This window comes from Carassius carassius, chromosome 46, assembly GCF_963082965.1.
Source record: "Carassius carassius chromosome 46, fCarCar2.1, whole genome shotgun sequence".
In the NCBI taxonomy this organism is placed as follows: Eukaryota; Metazoa; Chordata; class Actinopteri; order Cypriniformes; family Cyprinidae; genus Carassius; species Carassius carassius.
In genome coordinates, this window is record NC_081800.1 from 1,872,530 (window position 1) to 1,886,981 (window position 14,452).

Consider the following 14,452-nt stretch of genomic DNA (forward strand, 5'->3'; position numbering starts at 1 on the left):
ATGGGCCCAGCACGCTTCCGCTGCGCCACTCTGCTGATGACGATCATATCACTGGGAACTCGACCTCTTACATATATCGCATCGTTCATTTTCTTTTATCGCGGTACTCCACACCGTGTTTTAATTTAAGACACCGTTTGATTATTTTAAAGTTGATGAAATAATGACAATAACAATGTTCAACGTCGAATACGGTTAACATGTACAATAGACTGTGTACTGTAGACTTTAGTAATCTTTTGTTCTTGATTAATTTTAGAGACTTTAATGACAACATTTCAGTAGGTTTTCAGTAGGACTTTACAAAATGATTAAATGATTGCGTGATCAGTATTTTATGTTATACATGCTGTCAGTCATAGATATGTGAGCTCTGTGTCACTGACGTTGTTCCGTAGAATGCGTCATCACGCACGAAACTGAAAGTACCGGGTGGCAGTGCAGTGGCAGGACTGCGAGAACTGTAGAAATGGAGATCTGCCAAAGTTTCCCTCTGGACTGTCTGATTAGTATTTTCTCACTTCTTCATGATGAAGATTTAATCAGAGCATCCACAGTTTGTAAGGTAAGCGACCCTGAATGAGGATTCATGTATATACATTTAAAAAATAGGCGTCGGCCTCAATTCTGAACCAGCCGCTTCTAGAACAGTGCAGACCTCCCGATACAGACGAAGCACGAGAGGTTTATTACAATAGCGCAGTCATTCTGGACACATTGATGCGACGGTTATCTTGTTTTATATATATTCTGCATAAACAAAAATGATGCCGCAACATTGACACTGATAAACTGACTAGACACTAAATTGAAAACACACAATTGAATTTTAAAATATCAGAATTAATTTGAAGTAATAAAAAAGACAGGCCATAGAGTTAAGATTAAATAATGTATTTATAAAGTGTATATATATATATGCATGTATTTATGTATATGTATGTATTAATTTATTTATTTTATTTAAAATAGAAGCATTTTCACTAGTGGTCAGACTTTTGGATCCCACTACAAAAGACATGAAAATACTCTCTTTGTTTAGGAATGGTATCATGCTGCAGAGACGCCATGGCTGTGGAGGTAAGTCACTAAAGATAATTATCTGTATAGGCAAAATGCATTCATCTTGTGATGTTGAAAAGCTGATATCGATTTATACCTTGTGCTTTACATTGTTTTTGAGACTCTTAAGAGCATATCCTTGTGTAGGAGAATGTGTCTGCAGAGATGGAGTTTCTGCAATGTTTCTCAGCTGCTCTCGGACGCGGGAACACACTCGTGGAAGGCTTATTACCTGCGCCGCTCTCACCTGGAGATGAAGATGAAAACAGGCAGGTCCTGTGCAGACTACACATGCAAAAGCCTGCGAGGCCATAAAGGCAAGTGATCTCATCCCAGCTATTTGAAATGCTGCTCAGTTAATGTAGTCTTCATAAGTCTTTCTCTGATTGCACAGGCAGGATTGTTGGTTTTGCATACCTGGTTGGAAACGACGGCTGCTCAGACGTGTGGAAGCAGACACCAGTGGTGTGCAGTGCATCCACAGACGGCACAGTCAAAGCATGGGACATTCACAAGGTATCACAGGCGTTCTCCTTCATGTGGTAGAGACCTCATAAAAGTGTGCAGGAATGAATCTGGATCTCAAGAAATGCCTGGGACATATTTCACCCCAAAATCAAAATGGTATTCATCTAAGACTTAATTTGATATTCCATGCAGGGTGTTAATTTATGGTCAAGCCCTGCTCAGAGCCCCATGCAGGACATCACAGTTGATCCGGTGCAGGCCGTTGTTATCACTTCTGATAACACAGGGACCATCAAAACCTGGCAGGGTGCAACTGGAGAGGAGGTGGGCTGCTTCCAGTCAGGATACTCGAAGACCACGCTGCTGTCATTCAACAACAGAGACAGCTCTTTCCTCATGGTGGGCTATCATGCATAATCAGACCTCTTTGGTAAATGTGTAGTTATTGCACAGTGAATCAGTAGTATATGGTGGAGGCCTAATCTTGTGTTTTTAGGTGGGAAGTGTTCTAGGGTCTCTGGTGGTCTTGACTTGCCCTGTGCTGTCTGAAGTCTCCAGGCACGTGGTGTGCGACTCCTTCAGTTTAAACCTCCTCCGCTCATCACCAAATCAAAAATGGATATTCACTGCCTCCAAAGAAAATGTTGACTTGAGCCCGAAGGTAAGGCAAATGCTCTCAAAGCTGATTTCAGTTGATTTCATTGTTAAAATAGATGTGAAACAGAGCACAGTAATATGGTTCCAGAAATAAAACCATACAAAGCTTTCAAACAGAGCTGCCATGTGATGTATGAAACTACAATTGTTTGAGAGACAAATTCTTAGTGAAAATATACACTATTGTATATTGACTGTGACTGAGATACTTAGGATATGAATATGTGTGTGTAGAATATTTTGTGATAATCTGTGATAAAAAGATTATATTTAATTACTAATAGTCATTAGTTTGTAAATTGTCATTTGCAGTGCTTCGAAGAATAAACTCTTCATAGCCATTTAAAAAGTGTAACATATATATTACGTGTACCTTTGTCCTTTTTCCAATTAAAAAAAATAGTGTTTTGCTTCAAATCTAACGTTTTACTGCAGTGTATCATGTCAGAGCTCAGTGGTTTGGTTCAAGGGTTAAAACTGTGTTTCTGTGGAGGAAACAAATGGTAAAAGTACAATGCTGGAATATTATGAACAGTTTATCAGCAGTTGTTACTGTTGTTTTGTGTTGAACAGTGGTTATATAGTTCTGCCGTGATGATGTGATTTCTGTAGGCCAACCCAGAAGTTTGATTCTTTGACAAAAACACAATAGGATTTTACCATTGGCTTCTGGATTTTTGCAGAAAATAAACTGTGGCCAGCAAACATTTATTATTCTTAAGCGTTTCACAACTTTTATGAATTCTGAAGCCTAAATAAAATTGCCATAATTAAAGAGATATAAACAAATAGAATATAAACTCTATAAGAACAAATATAGACAAGTTTTTGAGTTTGAATGGTTTGTAGGAGAATGATTTTAAACACAGTGAGGATGTGAATGTGTTCGCAGATGTGTAATGAGGTATAATATCTGATAAACCCCTGTAGTTCTGTTTAGACACTTGTTAGCAACCGCATTCAAGTAATAGCTTTGAAAAAAAGAGTGCGCTTTATTGCCAAATATGTTTGCTCATACAAGGAACAGTCGGGGAGAACATTTAATGGTTCTTGAGGTAGATTGCCTGGGGGTAGAAACTGCTCTTGCGCCTGGCCTGTCCTGGTATTTGGTGCTCTGTAACGCCGGTCAGATGGCAAGAGTTGAAAAAGGAGATGGATGTGAGGGATCCAGAGTGATTTTCTGAGCCCTTTTCCTCACTCTGGATGTATACAGATCTTGAAGGGTGGGCAGGGGAGCACCAATAATCCTTTCAGCAGTCCGAACAGTTCTCTGTAGTCTTCTGATGTCTGATTTTGTAGCTGAACCAAACCAGACAGTTATTGAAGTGCACAGGACAGACTCAGTGACGGCTGAGAAGAACTGTGTGAGCAGATCCTGTGGCAGGTTAAACTTCCTCAGCTGGCGAACCTGAATGACTCCACCTCTGTCACAGTGCTGTTCATGATGGTGAGTGGGGGGAGATCAGGGGGGTTTCTCCTGAAGTACACGATCATCTCCACTGTTTTGAGCGTGTTCGGCTCCAGGTTGTTAAGACTGCACCAGACAGCCAGCTTCTCAACCTCCTGTCTGTAAGCAGACTCATCACCGTCCTGGATGAGGCCGATGACTGTAGTGTCGTCTGCAAACTTCAGGAGCTTGACAGAGGGGTCTTTAGACGTGCAGTTGTTGGTGTACAGGGAGAAGAGCAGAGGTGAGAGAACACATCCCTGAGGGGCACCAGTGTTGGTGGAGCAGCTGTTTGACATGAATCCCCTGTCTCCCTAGCTGTTGCCTGTCTGTCAGAAAGCTGATGATCCATTGGCGGTAGGGATATAACGATTAAGTCAAGTCAAGTCACCTTTATTTATATAGCGCTTTAAACAAAATACATTGCGTCAAAGCAACTGAACAACATTCATTAGGAAAACAGTGTGTCAATAATGCAAAAATGATAGTTAAAGGCAGTTCATCATTGGATTCAGTTATGTCATCTCTGTTCAGTTAAATAGTGTCTGTGCATTTATTTGCAATCAAGTCAACGATATCGCTGTAGATGAAGTGACCCCAACTTAGCAAGCCAGAGATTAACTGCGAGCCGTTTGAAAATCAGTTCAAATATGTGATGATTCAAACCGGTTGAGATGCCAAACAAAGCGCAATACAATTAGGGGTAGGAGTTTATATGAATGTATCTCTGAGGGGAATTGACTATGTTTAGAAAAGATTATATTTTCTTTTCACAGTTCTGCTTTGTTTACAGCTTTAACCCAGGAAACACTATATCATTGCTGTTCATGAGCACCACCTGCTGTCAGAGAGTGAATCTGCTCTCTTTCAGCTAATCTGCTGTTTCCTTCTGATGTTTTATGTAGCATAGTTTCATAAAACTAAAGTCAGAACATATGTTTTTAGTTCAGATTTTGAAATTATACAGCTTAATTTAAGATAAAAACTACTTCTGCTGCATGTATGCTGCATCTTTGTTTGGATCATGATTAAAATCCAGTTGTTGCCTCTAATTTTAAATGGAAAGAGCACAGACAAAGCCTTAGTTTGTTCATATTAAGAGATTTATTTTTGTAACTTGTTTGATTTTGGGGTTTGTGTTAAGATTTAAATTTAGTTTTGTTATATTTCAGTTTCACAAAGAAACGTGCATCAATGGCCTAATAAAACAACAGCTTTTCATTTACTGTATAATGTCTTCAATCTGAGAAAATCGAATTGTGAGTTGAGTAAATCATTACATCCCTAATCGGCGGATGGAGCTAGGAATAGAGAGCTGGTTTAGTTTAGTCTGGAGGATTGTTGGGATGATTGTACTGAAAGCCGAACTGAAGTCCACAAACAGGATCCTCACACAAGTCCCTGGTTGGTCTAGATGTTGTAGTGCAATCACATGTTGACTGCATCATCTACAGATCTGTTTGCTCAGTAAGCAAACTCCATGACCAATGATGTTATTTCAGGCAATGAAAAAAAAATTCCCATTGAGTTCAGGACGAAGTGCTAAAATGCTAACTCATCTCTGGGCCTACAATAATTTGTCATCCCTGCATCACATTTTTTTATAACTATAATAGCATTATAGTCATCTCGTTTGAAAGTTTGGCATTTTATTTTTAAAATGAATGTCATCTGGTGTGTTTTTGGGGAGGTTTTCTACAGTGACAGTGTGTGTTTCCCTGCTGAAAATGAGGACAGTCTGTGTCATAGTCTGCCAGTCACTGGCTGTTGTGCTGCTTTGTTTCTGCCATCTCAACCCGCACGGCTCGCAGTCATCCATTCTGATGGCCGCTTCAACAACAACACACTCTCAGTCTTTGACCTGACCATGAAGGAGTCCAAATACAAAAAGGAGACACAAGGTTCGCCTTAAAAAAAAACATGTTGCTTTCATATTTTTGAACACACCTACACATTACAAATAAAAGTATTATAATGCAATAATCTTTACTGATACAATATGTCATGCCTTCCCATTTTAGCTCAGCAAGTCGCCTCTTTTCAGGTGGCACTAAGCCATCGTTCGGACGTCATTCTGGAGGCGAGAGGAAGCAGCACTCTTCTAGTTACAGACGGTAACCATCTGAAGGTCTACACATTTAAAGGAGAAATTGTTGCTAGTTTTGAAGACCATTTACAGCCAATCACTGCTCTTTGTGTGGTAAGCTGTTTGACCTATCAATATAAAAACTCTCCCTGTGGACAGTTTGACATAAAAATGAATTGTGCTATCTTGCAGGACAGTTTTAGGGTGGTGACAGCATCTCGTGACCTGTCCCTCAGAATATTGACCTGGAGAAACGATCCAGAACATGGACTTACTCTTGAAAGCCAATATCATTTGCTCGGAGGCTCCTTCACAAGATCCAGGTACAGCACTGTCTCCCATAGTGTCAGGTGATTTTTTTTTACATGCACCATGTTTTGACAGGTAAATTGATTTTTTTTAATATATATATGTATTTCCAGAGGATTCACCAACGTTGCCTGTGATTATTCGACTATTGTGGGCTCTGTGGAGTCTGTGGATGGGAACGATGTTCTGAAGGCTTACACCTTTGATTTCTGACCTCAAAACCACCAGACGTATTGAGATCTTTTGTACTTACTGACTAGGGCTGCTTTTCCCAAAAACATCGTAAGCCCCTGAGTAGATCTTAGATCCATTGCCACCAATGGTCTCTACAATCAGCTTAGCTTACGATGCTTTTGAGAAACACAGCCGAGATCCATGTATAGCATGAGATGCTCTTAGAATAATGAGACAATTAAAATGGTTAGAAATAATCTTTTTACATAGATATCAAAAAGGTTACAGGGAATTGTGGGATTGTTTGCATAAAATATATAACTATAATATGACTATAACTTTTCCTCTTTGCAATAAAGCTAATCTCAAAAGATTACATTTATTTTAGTTGTCTGCAATCTAATTATTTTATTACAAATAACTGTACAGACATGGTACAAAAATTAGAGGTTTCAGTTGCAATGCTTTTCAAGTATTAGCACTATGGCACATAATATACAGTGCATGGTATTTCTTTTACATCAAATAATTTACCATGCAAAATGCATTTCTGATTTCTACAAATATAATCAGTTTATCTGTGGGCTAAATTACATGTTGGATTCCTCATCAGAACCAAGACCTGAGAAACAACCAAAGAAACTGCCGCAACAGATGTGTAGAGCTTGTCTTTGATGTTGGACAAAGATGCAAATAAACAAATTCTCTTTGTAATTAAGATGTTCATCTAGTTAATGTCACATGTGTTAGACCTCAAACTCGTTCATGGCTGCCAACCTCAAATCATACAGGACAATCTTCAAGATCCCATCCCGTTCATGATTTTGTGGACACTCTTCCCACCATCTGTGTTTTTCATCTAAAGAGAGCACCAAAGTAAATTAGAGTATGCATGTGACCTATTTTAGAAGATCTCAGAGTTACAAACAGTACCTTTGTGAAGGCTTTGGTGGCTCGCTCCAGGAAAGTGCTCTCGACTTCCTCGGGTATTGTTAATACATGAGCAAAGCAGTCCAGAATACACATCACTGTTTCTTTTGCAGCCTGAAGATGTTAATAAGAATGGATTCACATCATACAAAATTAAAATGCATAAAATGTCTCTTGATAGTCATACTGAACCATAAATCTAAATTGAATAAAGTTTAAAAGAACAGATCTGATATTTAAATCGTACCCTATCTAGGCAATTGAGCACAGTTCGGGGGTCCTGGCAGGTCCCTGTTAGTGTGTGAACATCATGAGCTGAGATGATTGGCTGTTTGAGCTGCTCCAGCCAGGACCACATGATTCCAGACAAAATAAAAGGGTCTTTTTTCCAAACACAGTCTCTCCCATGCACCTTGACGATTAAGATCGGTCTGCAGAGAAGAATTAACACATTTACAAATGTTACATTCAGAAAGTTTAGGCCATATTATCTATATGATGTGACCAGATTGCTAGCCAGATAAGACAATAATTGACCTATCGGTAAGCCCCTTTCATCGAACACAGATGAGCTAATGGCAGTCGAATATCAGTTGCATGGGGAATGGAGCTCGGACATCTTTAGGTTTCAGCACCACAGAGAAACATGGGAAGATCGGAAGCTCACATCGGTTTGATGGTGTTTATGCTACAGAAATGACAAAATGGTGTGCCTGATTGTAACCGTGATTCCAGGTATCCTAAGAGGATGGGCAATGGAATTTATTTTATTACATTTCCTAAATCCAAACAAAACTGAGGTAAATGTCCCTAAGCATTCAACCCTAATCCCAGTGAAGACGAAAATGTACATTTTCTGGTTGTCATACTCTGATTAATTTAATATTTCATCTGCTCAAGTAGAACATTAATGTCATCTTGTGCTCAATGTCATCAATGTATCTCCAACTAAAACTAGCTAACATTGAAGTCTTTGAGTCCATATAATGTACAAAGCTAAATACTTCTTATGTCATTCACAGGGTAGGTCAAAAACAAATAAATGAAGATCTACATTTCAGTGCCTTTCCATGTTCCAACTGTTTAAATGTAAATTAATGTAATCCTACCCTGCGGTACATGAATCCTGGATTTTGTCATTTACAATCGTGAACATAACATGAGGCTTCTCCTGCTTGCACTGTGATCCGTAAACCCTCACTTCCAAGTTAATCTTGTTACCCACCATATTTATTTTAAAATCTGTTATATATCCCCTCCATGTCATATTTAAGTCCCACATAAATGGTGGTCCTTCTGTGTCCAAAATTTATCAAAAACATATTGGGACAAGGTTTTCACACTGAGAGCTATCATTGCAGACAGTGAGCAGCTCTATTAGACTGAGCAACAGTAACTAAGGGGAGCAGGGATTACCGATAGGTCAATTAGGTGCATCATGCAGAGCTGCATGTCTTCAGTAAGACTATGAGGATGAATTAGGAGAAGGCAGAATAAAACTCTACATGCTAAAACTCAATGTAAGCACTTGGATGCAGAGTTGTCAACAGAACCACCAGAAGTGGTTCAACAACCAGGCCAGGAATTTTAATGAATATGAATATGCTGATTTAGTGGCATTTCACAAGATCCCAGGTTTATGTAATCTTTAATGAAGAGGTTTGGCCTGCTGTTGAACTCGACCCGAGCCTGAAGTACCCCTTAGGACTGACTAGATTTAGTAGTGACCAGAGGAGGATGACATAGCATAGGGATACCAGTAGAACAGAAGAACTATAAGTCATATAGGACAGACATAAGCAGCAGCTTACATACACCTCTTCAGGTGCTGATTGGTCAGATTAAATAAACATGTTCCTCCCAACTTCTCTTTGAAACTCATTTAAACAATGAACTAAGAACAAATAAAAAGTCTTTCAGCCATGCAACCTCTCTAAAACAGTGAAGATACAGGGGCAACTTGTAATCGTCTCCTGAAGTACAATGGAAAAGACTGTTGTCTTCTCTGAGACCATACACCAAAACATTGATTCAGGTCAAGAAGACCACAAGATCAACTCTCCAAATCTGATGGTATATAAAGTAAATGGAGCAGATATTCTAAAAACTGTTTGGTTGGATTTCTTCAGGTCTGTTTGATTAGGGATTGAAGTAAACCTTGCAGGACTGTGGCCCTCCAGGACGGGAGTTGCCAATCCCTGCCCTTAACTTCAATACCTCTTCTTAGTACAGGGGTGCAGAACTCAGTTCCTGGAGGGCCAAAGCCCTGCAGAGTGTGGCTTCAACCCTAACTGAACACACCTGATCCAGCTAATCAAGTCCTTCAGACTTATTGAAAACCATGGTAGTTCTGCACACTTGTCTTAGTAAATCAGTACATGCATCTACCTGCCAAGTAGACACCTTCTGAATTTGCTCCTTCTCTCCATCCTTCTCGAGGTCTACTGCAAGGGACTGAGCCACCAGGAGGCGACGTGACTCCAGAGACAGCTCGGACTGGACAGTGATGAAGGGCACCTCCGAATGCTCTTTTTCAATGTGTTGAGCCTCGTCAGGGTCAGTGCTTTGCTTGCAGTCTTTCCTCCAGTAGGACAGTATTCGGGCAATGCTTGTGGTGCTTTTCTCATCCGAAATGCCTAGAGATTGACTTCGCTGCAGGACAGACTGCCTCCTGGTTTTGAGGAGTGGAGATCCTTCTGTCTGGTCCATAAGAGTTTTCAGCTCCCATATATTGCTGGTTGAGCTGTAGATGTAATTGTCCTTACAAGCCCCCAGAGAAGGAGCAACGTAGTTGAAAAGCTCCCAGCTGATCGTTGATGGTAGTTGAGTGGATGCTGGCTAAAACCCAGAGAGGGTTATCCGAGAGGTTTAAAGACGTTGCTAACCTCTGGAGGTCAGACTCGCTGTAGCTGAGGCTCTTACGGACATAGTAAAGAGGTTGTGTGTTGCATCTGTTGGCTCTGGGTAGACCTGGAAGACGGGGACTGTTCAGAGTCATCCCATTTCCCAATATCTCTCTGTTTAACTGATATATTGAATTTTCATTAAACTTTTTCTCTACCACGGGTGTTACATCAGGAACCTCGACAATGTCCTCCTCGATAACCTGACGATTATCTGCAATGTCCAGCAGGAGTCTGCAAATAACGGGGACAAGCTTTGGCATGTATCTCAACTTCCGAGCCTCATATCCATGCAGTATATGTTTCTGGCGGATCAAGTATTGTGAAAGAGTAACAGGTGGTGCTCTAAGCTCAGCGTTAGCAAACACATTCCTTAGCGGAACCAGGAACTGAGAAAACCGCCTGACACACTGGAGCTGTCCTCTAGTCTGGATAGAGTTAGGTCGTTTGCTTCGAACTAACACAATGGCTTGGTCTGCTGTCATCTGTGTGGTGAACAACAAGAAACAGGCCAGCAACACACCTATAACAACAAAATGTTAAAAGAATTAGTATCCAAAAAGCGTACATCTTGTGATGTTGCAGTTCGGTTGCAAACATTTTACTACAGGTTTATTTATTAGGGCTTTTTTGTCTTTATTTAAGAGGACAGTCAGGGAGAGACAGGGATCAGAAAAGCCGTCCTGAAGCTGTAGAGTATGGCATTAGCAGAGCAGGATTATGATGCGGCGGTGCCCTAGGCACGGACTGATTTAAAGGCCCCCTCTGTTGAAATCACTTTCCGGGGGCAGCGGTAATTCGGTTCGGCCCCTCTCTGGTCTAGTGCCCTGGGCACTCACATGCCATATTTATGGGTCTGATTCCTAAAGAATGCTTGAATTAAAAATATATATATAATGCTTTAATGTAAAAGCTAAGGCTAAATGAGTGTGTGTATAAATGTAAATATACTTGAGTCACCTGGAGTGCTGTCCCTAAGGCTATAGCTATCTTTAAAATAACACATTTTTAGGAGCTTGTACTCACTGCATGAGTAGCGTTTATACAGATGCTTTTCACTAAAGCGACTTATGGCAGCATTATTACTGACACAATCCCTCTGGAGTAACCTGGGGTTTATTGTGCTGCTCGAGGACACAATAATAATAGCTTATGGCTGCTTGTGGGGATCATCCCAGCAACTTATAAGCCACATCACCCCAAAACATAAATATACTGTATTTTAAACCTACAAAACAGAACTGTACCTGTTCTGCCAAGCCCTGCGTGACAGTGAACAGCCATTTTGCCTTCTTGGATGGCAAAACACATGACTTTCACCATATCCAAGATGGATGTGAGAGACGCCACACCACAGTCATTCCATCTAAAGTTGAAGAAATATACTAAAATAAAGTTACAAGAGTACCTTTACAACCTGAAAATATAAGAACAACCACAGCTGTGTTTTTACTTAATGTGTCAAGAAGATTCTTTATCTCTTAAACTTCTTATTGCCACATTACACAGAAAACGCATTGAAATTTAAAAGTTTGTCAGAATCAGACAATGTACAAAAAGCAAGTCACTCACTGCCAGCCTCCGTGAATGTTTCCGGTCGGTAAGTGAAGCCACTCTGGGGATCCAGTGGGTTTCCACAGCTGGCATGTTCACCAGGGCACTGGAGGTTAATAACGGTTCTCAAACCACATCTTAACACGATGAAACAGCAAATCATAAGAGTTTACCAAACACATACCCCAGAACAGTTTTCTAAAGCACAATCTGCACAATCATCAGTTTTACCTCAAAAACTGGTCTATTACATCAAAATGTTCAATGATTTTGGTAGAAGGGCGGGCCATGGCCAGCAGATTGTCAGTGATCCTAAAAAAACAAACAGAGGAACCATGAGTTGGGATAATCACTTTCTATAGAGGAAACATTTTAGGGAAAGGACTCGTTATTTTTGTAACTGTTTGATAAGAGAACAGTGAACATGATATGTTGATGTGCTGGGAGAACAACATACAGAGAAGCTTCGATTCATAAGACTGCCAAAGGCTTAACCTCATTTGGAAAAGGCCATGTTTAAGTAAACAGGTGTAAGTGCAGGCAGTGTACCAAGACGAGTAGATTCCTCTGATGGCCTGGTCGTCTTCACTCCAGTATGAAGGATCCTCATACTTGCAGTTCTGCCCACCACATCCCATGGAGCACTGCAAACGGTAGGGGACCACATAACATAGCACCTCTTGAACTATTGTGCATTTCGCTCTGGGAACCCTGGAACCCGTCACTTTAAAAAACAAACAGACATCATCTATTTAGAAAATCAGCAGAGTGATCACTTGAAATGAATTCCTTTACGAATCTGCTCAGGTGAGCAAAACCTCTCTCCAGTGGAGGCTCAGTTCTGCAATATATATCTCCAGTAGACATGGAAATCCTTGTTGCTTTACTAAGTAAATTTAATTTAAGGAACTCAAAATGTCTTTAAAAATGACAAATTGATAAAACATAGTTCAGATAGTTATTATTTGACTATTACATCAAATAATAACTATTTGAACTGGGAAAGGGGGCTTTTATATACGCAGCTCCATTTGAATGGAATTTACTCCAGTCGAAATTACAAACTCTGTTGCCTATGGAACATTTTAAATCTATTATTCAGTCACTCGAAGACGACTCATTGATTTGTAATTGTTTTTAAGTGTTTTAAATTGTACATTTGTTGTTTCAATTTGTAAGTTGTGACTGTAACTGCTGTCCTTTCTTGGCCAGGACTCTCCTGTGAAAGAGATTTTAATCTCAGAGAGATTTTCCTGGTTAAATAAAGGTCAAATAAAAATAAATAAACAACAATTTATTGTTTAGTTTTTGCCATTCCTTACCAAAGTCCATGATACTCCTTCCTCCATGGCAATATCTGTTTGGGCACATGATAAATGAATTAGCACTATAGATGTCAAAGCATAGTTTTAAGTAAGATTATTATTATTTTAAAGATGTCCCTAATGATCAATGACATGCACTTATTTGATCACATACAGTAAAACAAAAATAAAAAATAAGCTGAATTTTCTGCATCATTACTCAAGACTTCAGTGATGCTTAAGAAACATTTCTTATTATAATCAATGTTGAAAACAGTTGATGAATGCATGTACCATTGTACAAGTACGATTTCTCCCGTTCTTATTACTCCAAAAACAATATATAAACTGTTCATTAATATTACCTTTAATTTGTCTATTTAAATAATATATAATGTTTGCTATTAAAAATAACTTCTCAGAAGTTAAACATCCAGATGCATTACAGTAACTACAATATGGGATGGTAGTGTGGTTAATCGTCACAATGTCAAAGTGCAAAAAAGTCAGGTTACATTCTTTATTCAAAATAGAGTTTGGTTTTGTTCTTGAGTGAAATATGTAGTGATATATAACTTGTCTTCATACAAAAGATATTTGCATTTTTCATTAATTCACCATTATTTTACTTGTACATATTGAATTTACTCTTCAATGACATTGTCTCAGACATCCATTAAGAAGTGTTTTGCGGCCGTCATGTTAATTTCTTTACTCATCACTGATTCTCAAGAATGAGTTATTACTCACCCAAACACAGCTAGAGAAAATCAACTGTACTTTCCCTTCGATCCACTGAATCCACAGCTGATTTGATAACTTGTGTCAATATATCATTTATTTTGTCTTCCTTTAAGATCCACAATCTTCTCCCCTGTGCAAAGCTCATGGATCCATCCAGATCGGCTGTACATCCTGGTCATTTTCAAACGGCAAGTGTCTGACTGAGGGTAGAGTTAATACTGCTGTTCTGTGCTCACATCAAGCCAAAGAGTGACTATAAAGCAGCTATTTCAGACTCCCTCCCATCTAATCCACTTACTCCTGAAATAGCCCATTGACCTCTGACCTCAGAGACGGACAGCATCCTCAGCCACCAAAGCTCTGGCTGCATTCTAGTCCTTTCAGCTCCAGTTCATTGCTTCAATCCATACATTAATGGCTGTTAATTCAACCTGTCAGAAAGGCCAGTGTAGCTTCTACTGAAGCCAGTAGCTGAAAATGACAGTGAGGTGAGGCTCTCAAAGCTTTGCAAACTGATGGACTTGCAGCCAATCTGATTAAAGGAGAGTCTCCTAAGTAGGAAGTTAACAAACAGTTGACACACTGCTCCTCCATTACTCCATCAGCGTCAAACTCATTTAGATTACAATACATATCTAATGACAAAAGACAGTAAGCCACCTTAAATTACTTAAAGAGCAGTTCAGAGATTTTATTGTTTATGAATAAAGTACACAGATGACATTAGAAATCATTATATAACAGTAATAACAGATAAACTGATTGGCCCTCTTAAGTGTCACTGATGACATTTTAAATGTCAGCCCATCACATA

General features: G+C 39.5%; 2 protein-coding genes across 2 annotated transcripts; one reads left to right on the top strand and one right to left on the bottom strand.

The window, feature by feature from the left end:
- The first annotated feature begins 398 nt into the window (after positions 1-398).
- Positions 399-6,451, top strand: fbxw12 (F-box and WD repeat domain containing 12). The gene is made up of 10 exons (XM_059540746.1): positions 399-565; positions 1,043-1,080; positions 1,210-1,383; positions 1,461-1,578; positions 1,723-1,929; positions 2,027-2,191; positions 5,325-5,535; positions 5,656-5,834; positions 5,913-6,043; positions 6,143-6,451. Exons 1-10 carry the CDS (start codon positions 470-472, stop codon positions 6,240-6,242), a joined length of 1,419 nt encoding a protein of 472 aa, XP_059396729.1. The 5' UTR covers positions 399-469; the 3' UTR covers positions 6,243-6,451.
- A 51-nt stretch (positions 6,452-6,502) lies between these two features.
- On the bottom strand, positions 6,503-13,953 carry ptpdc1b (protein tyrosine phosphatase domain containing 1b). The gene is given in 13 exon segments (XM_059540745.1): positions 6,503-7,012; positions 7,015-7,062; positions 7,137-7,247; positions 7,381-7,518; positions 7,520-7,564; positions 9,522-9,927; positions 9,929-10,559; positions 11,284-11,421; positions 11,609-11,727; positions 11,822-11,902; positions 12,140-12,314; positions 12,913-12,947; positions 13,645-13,953. Coding segments are annotated over 12 exon segments (1,965 nt in total). The 5' UTR covers positions 12,923-12,947; positions 13,645-13,953; the 3' UTR covers positions 6,503-6,949.
- Positions 13,954-14,452: the final 499 nt, after the last annotated feature.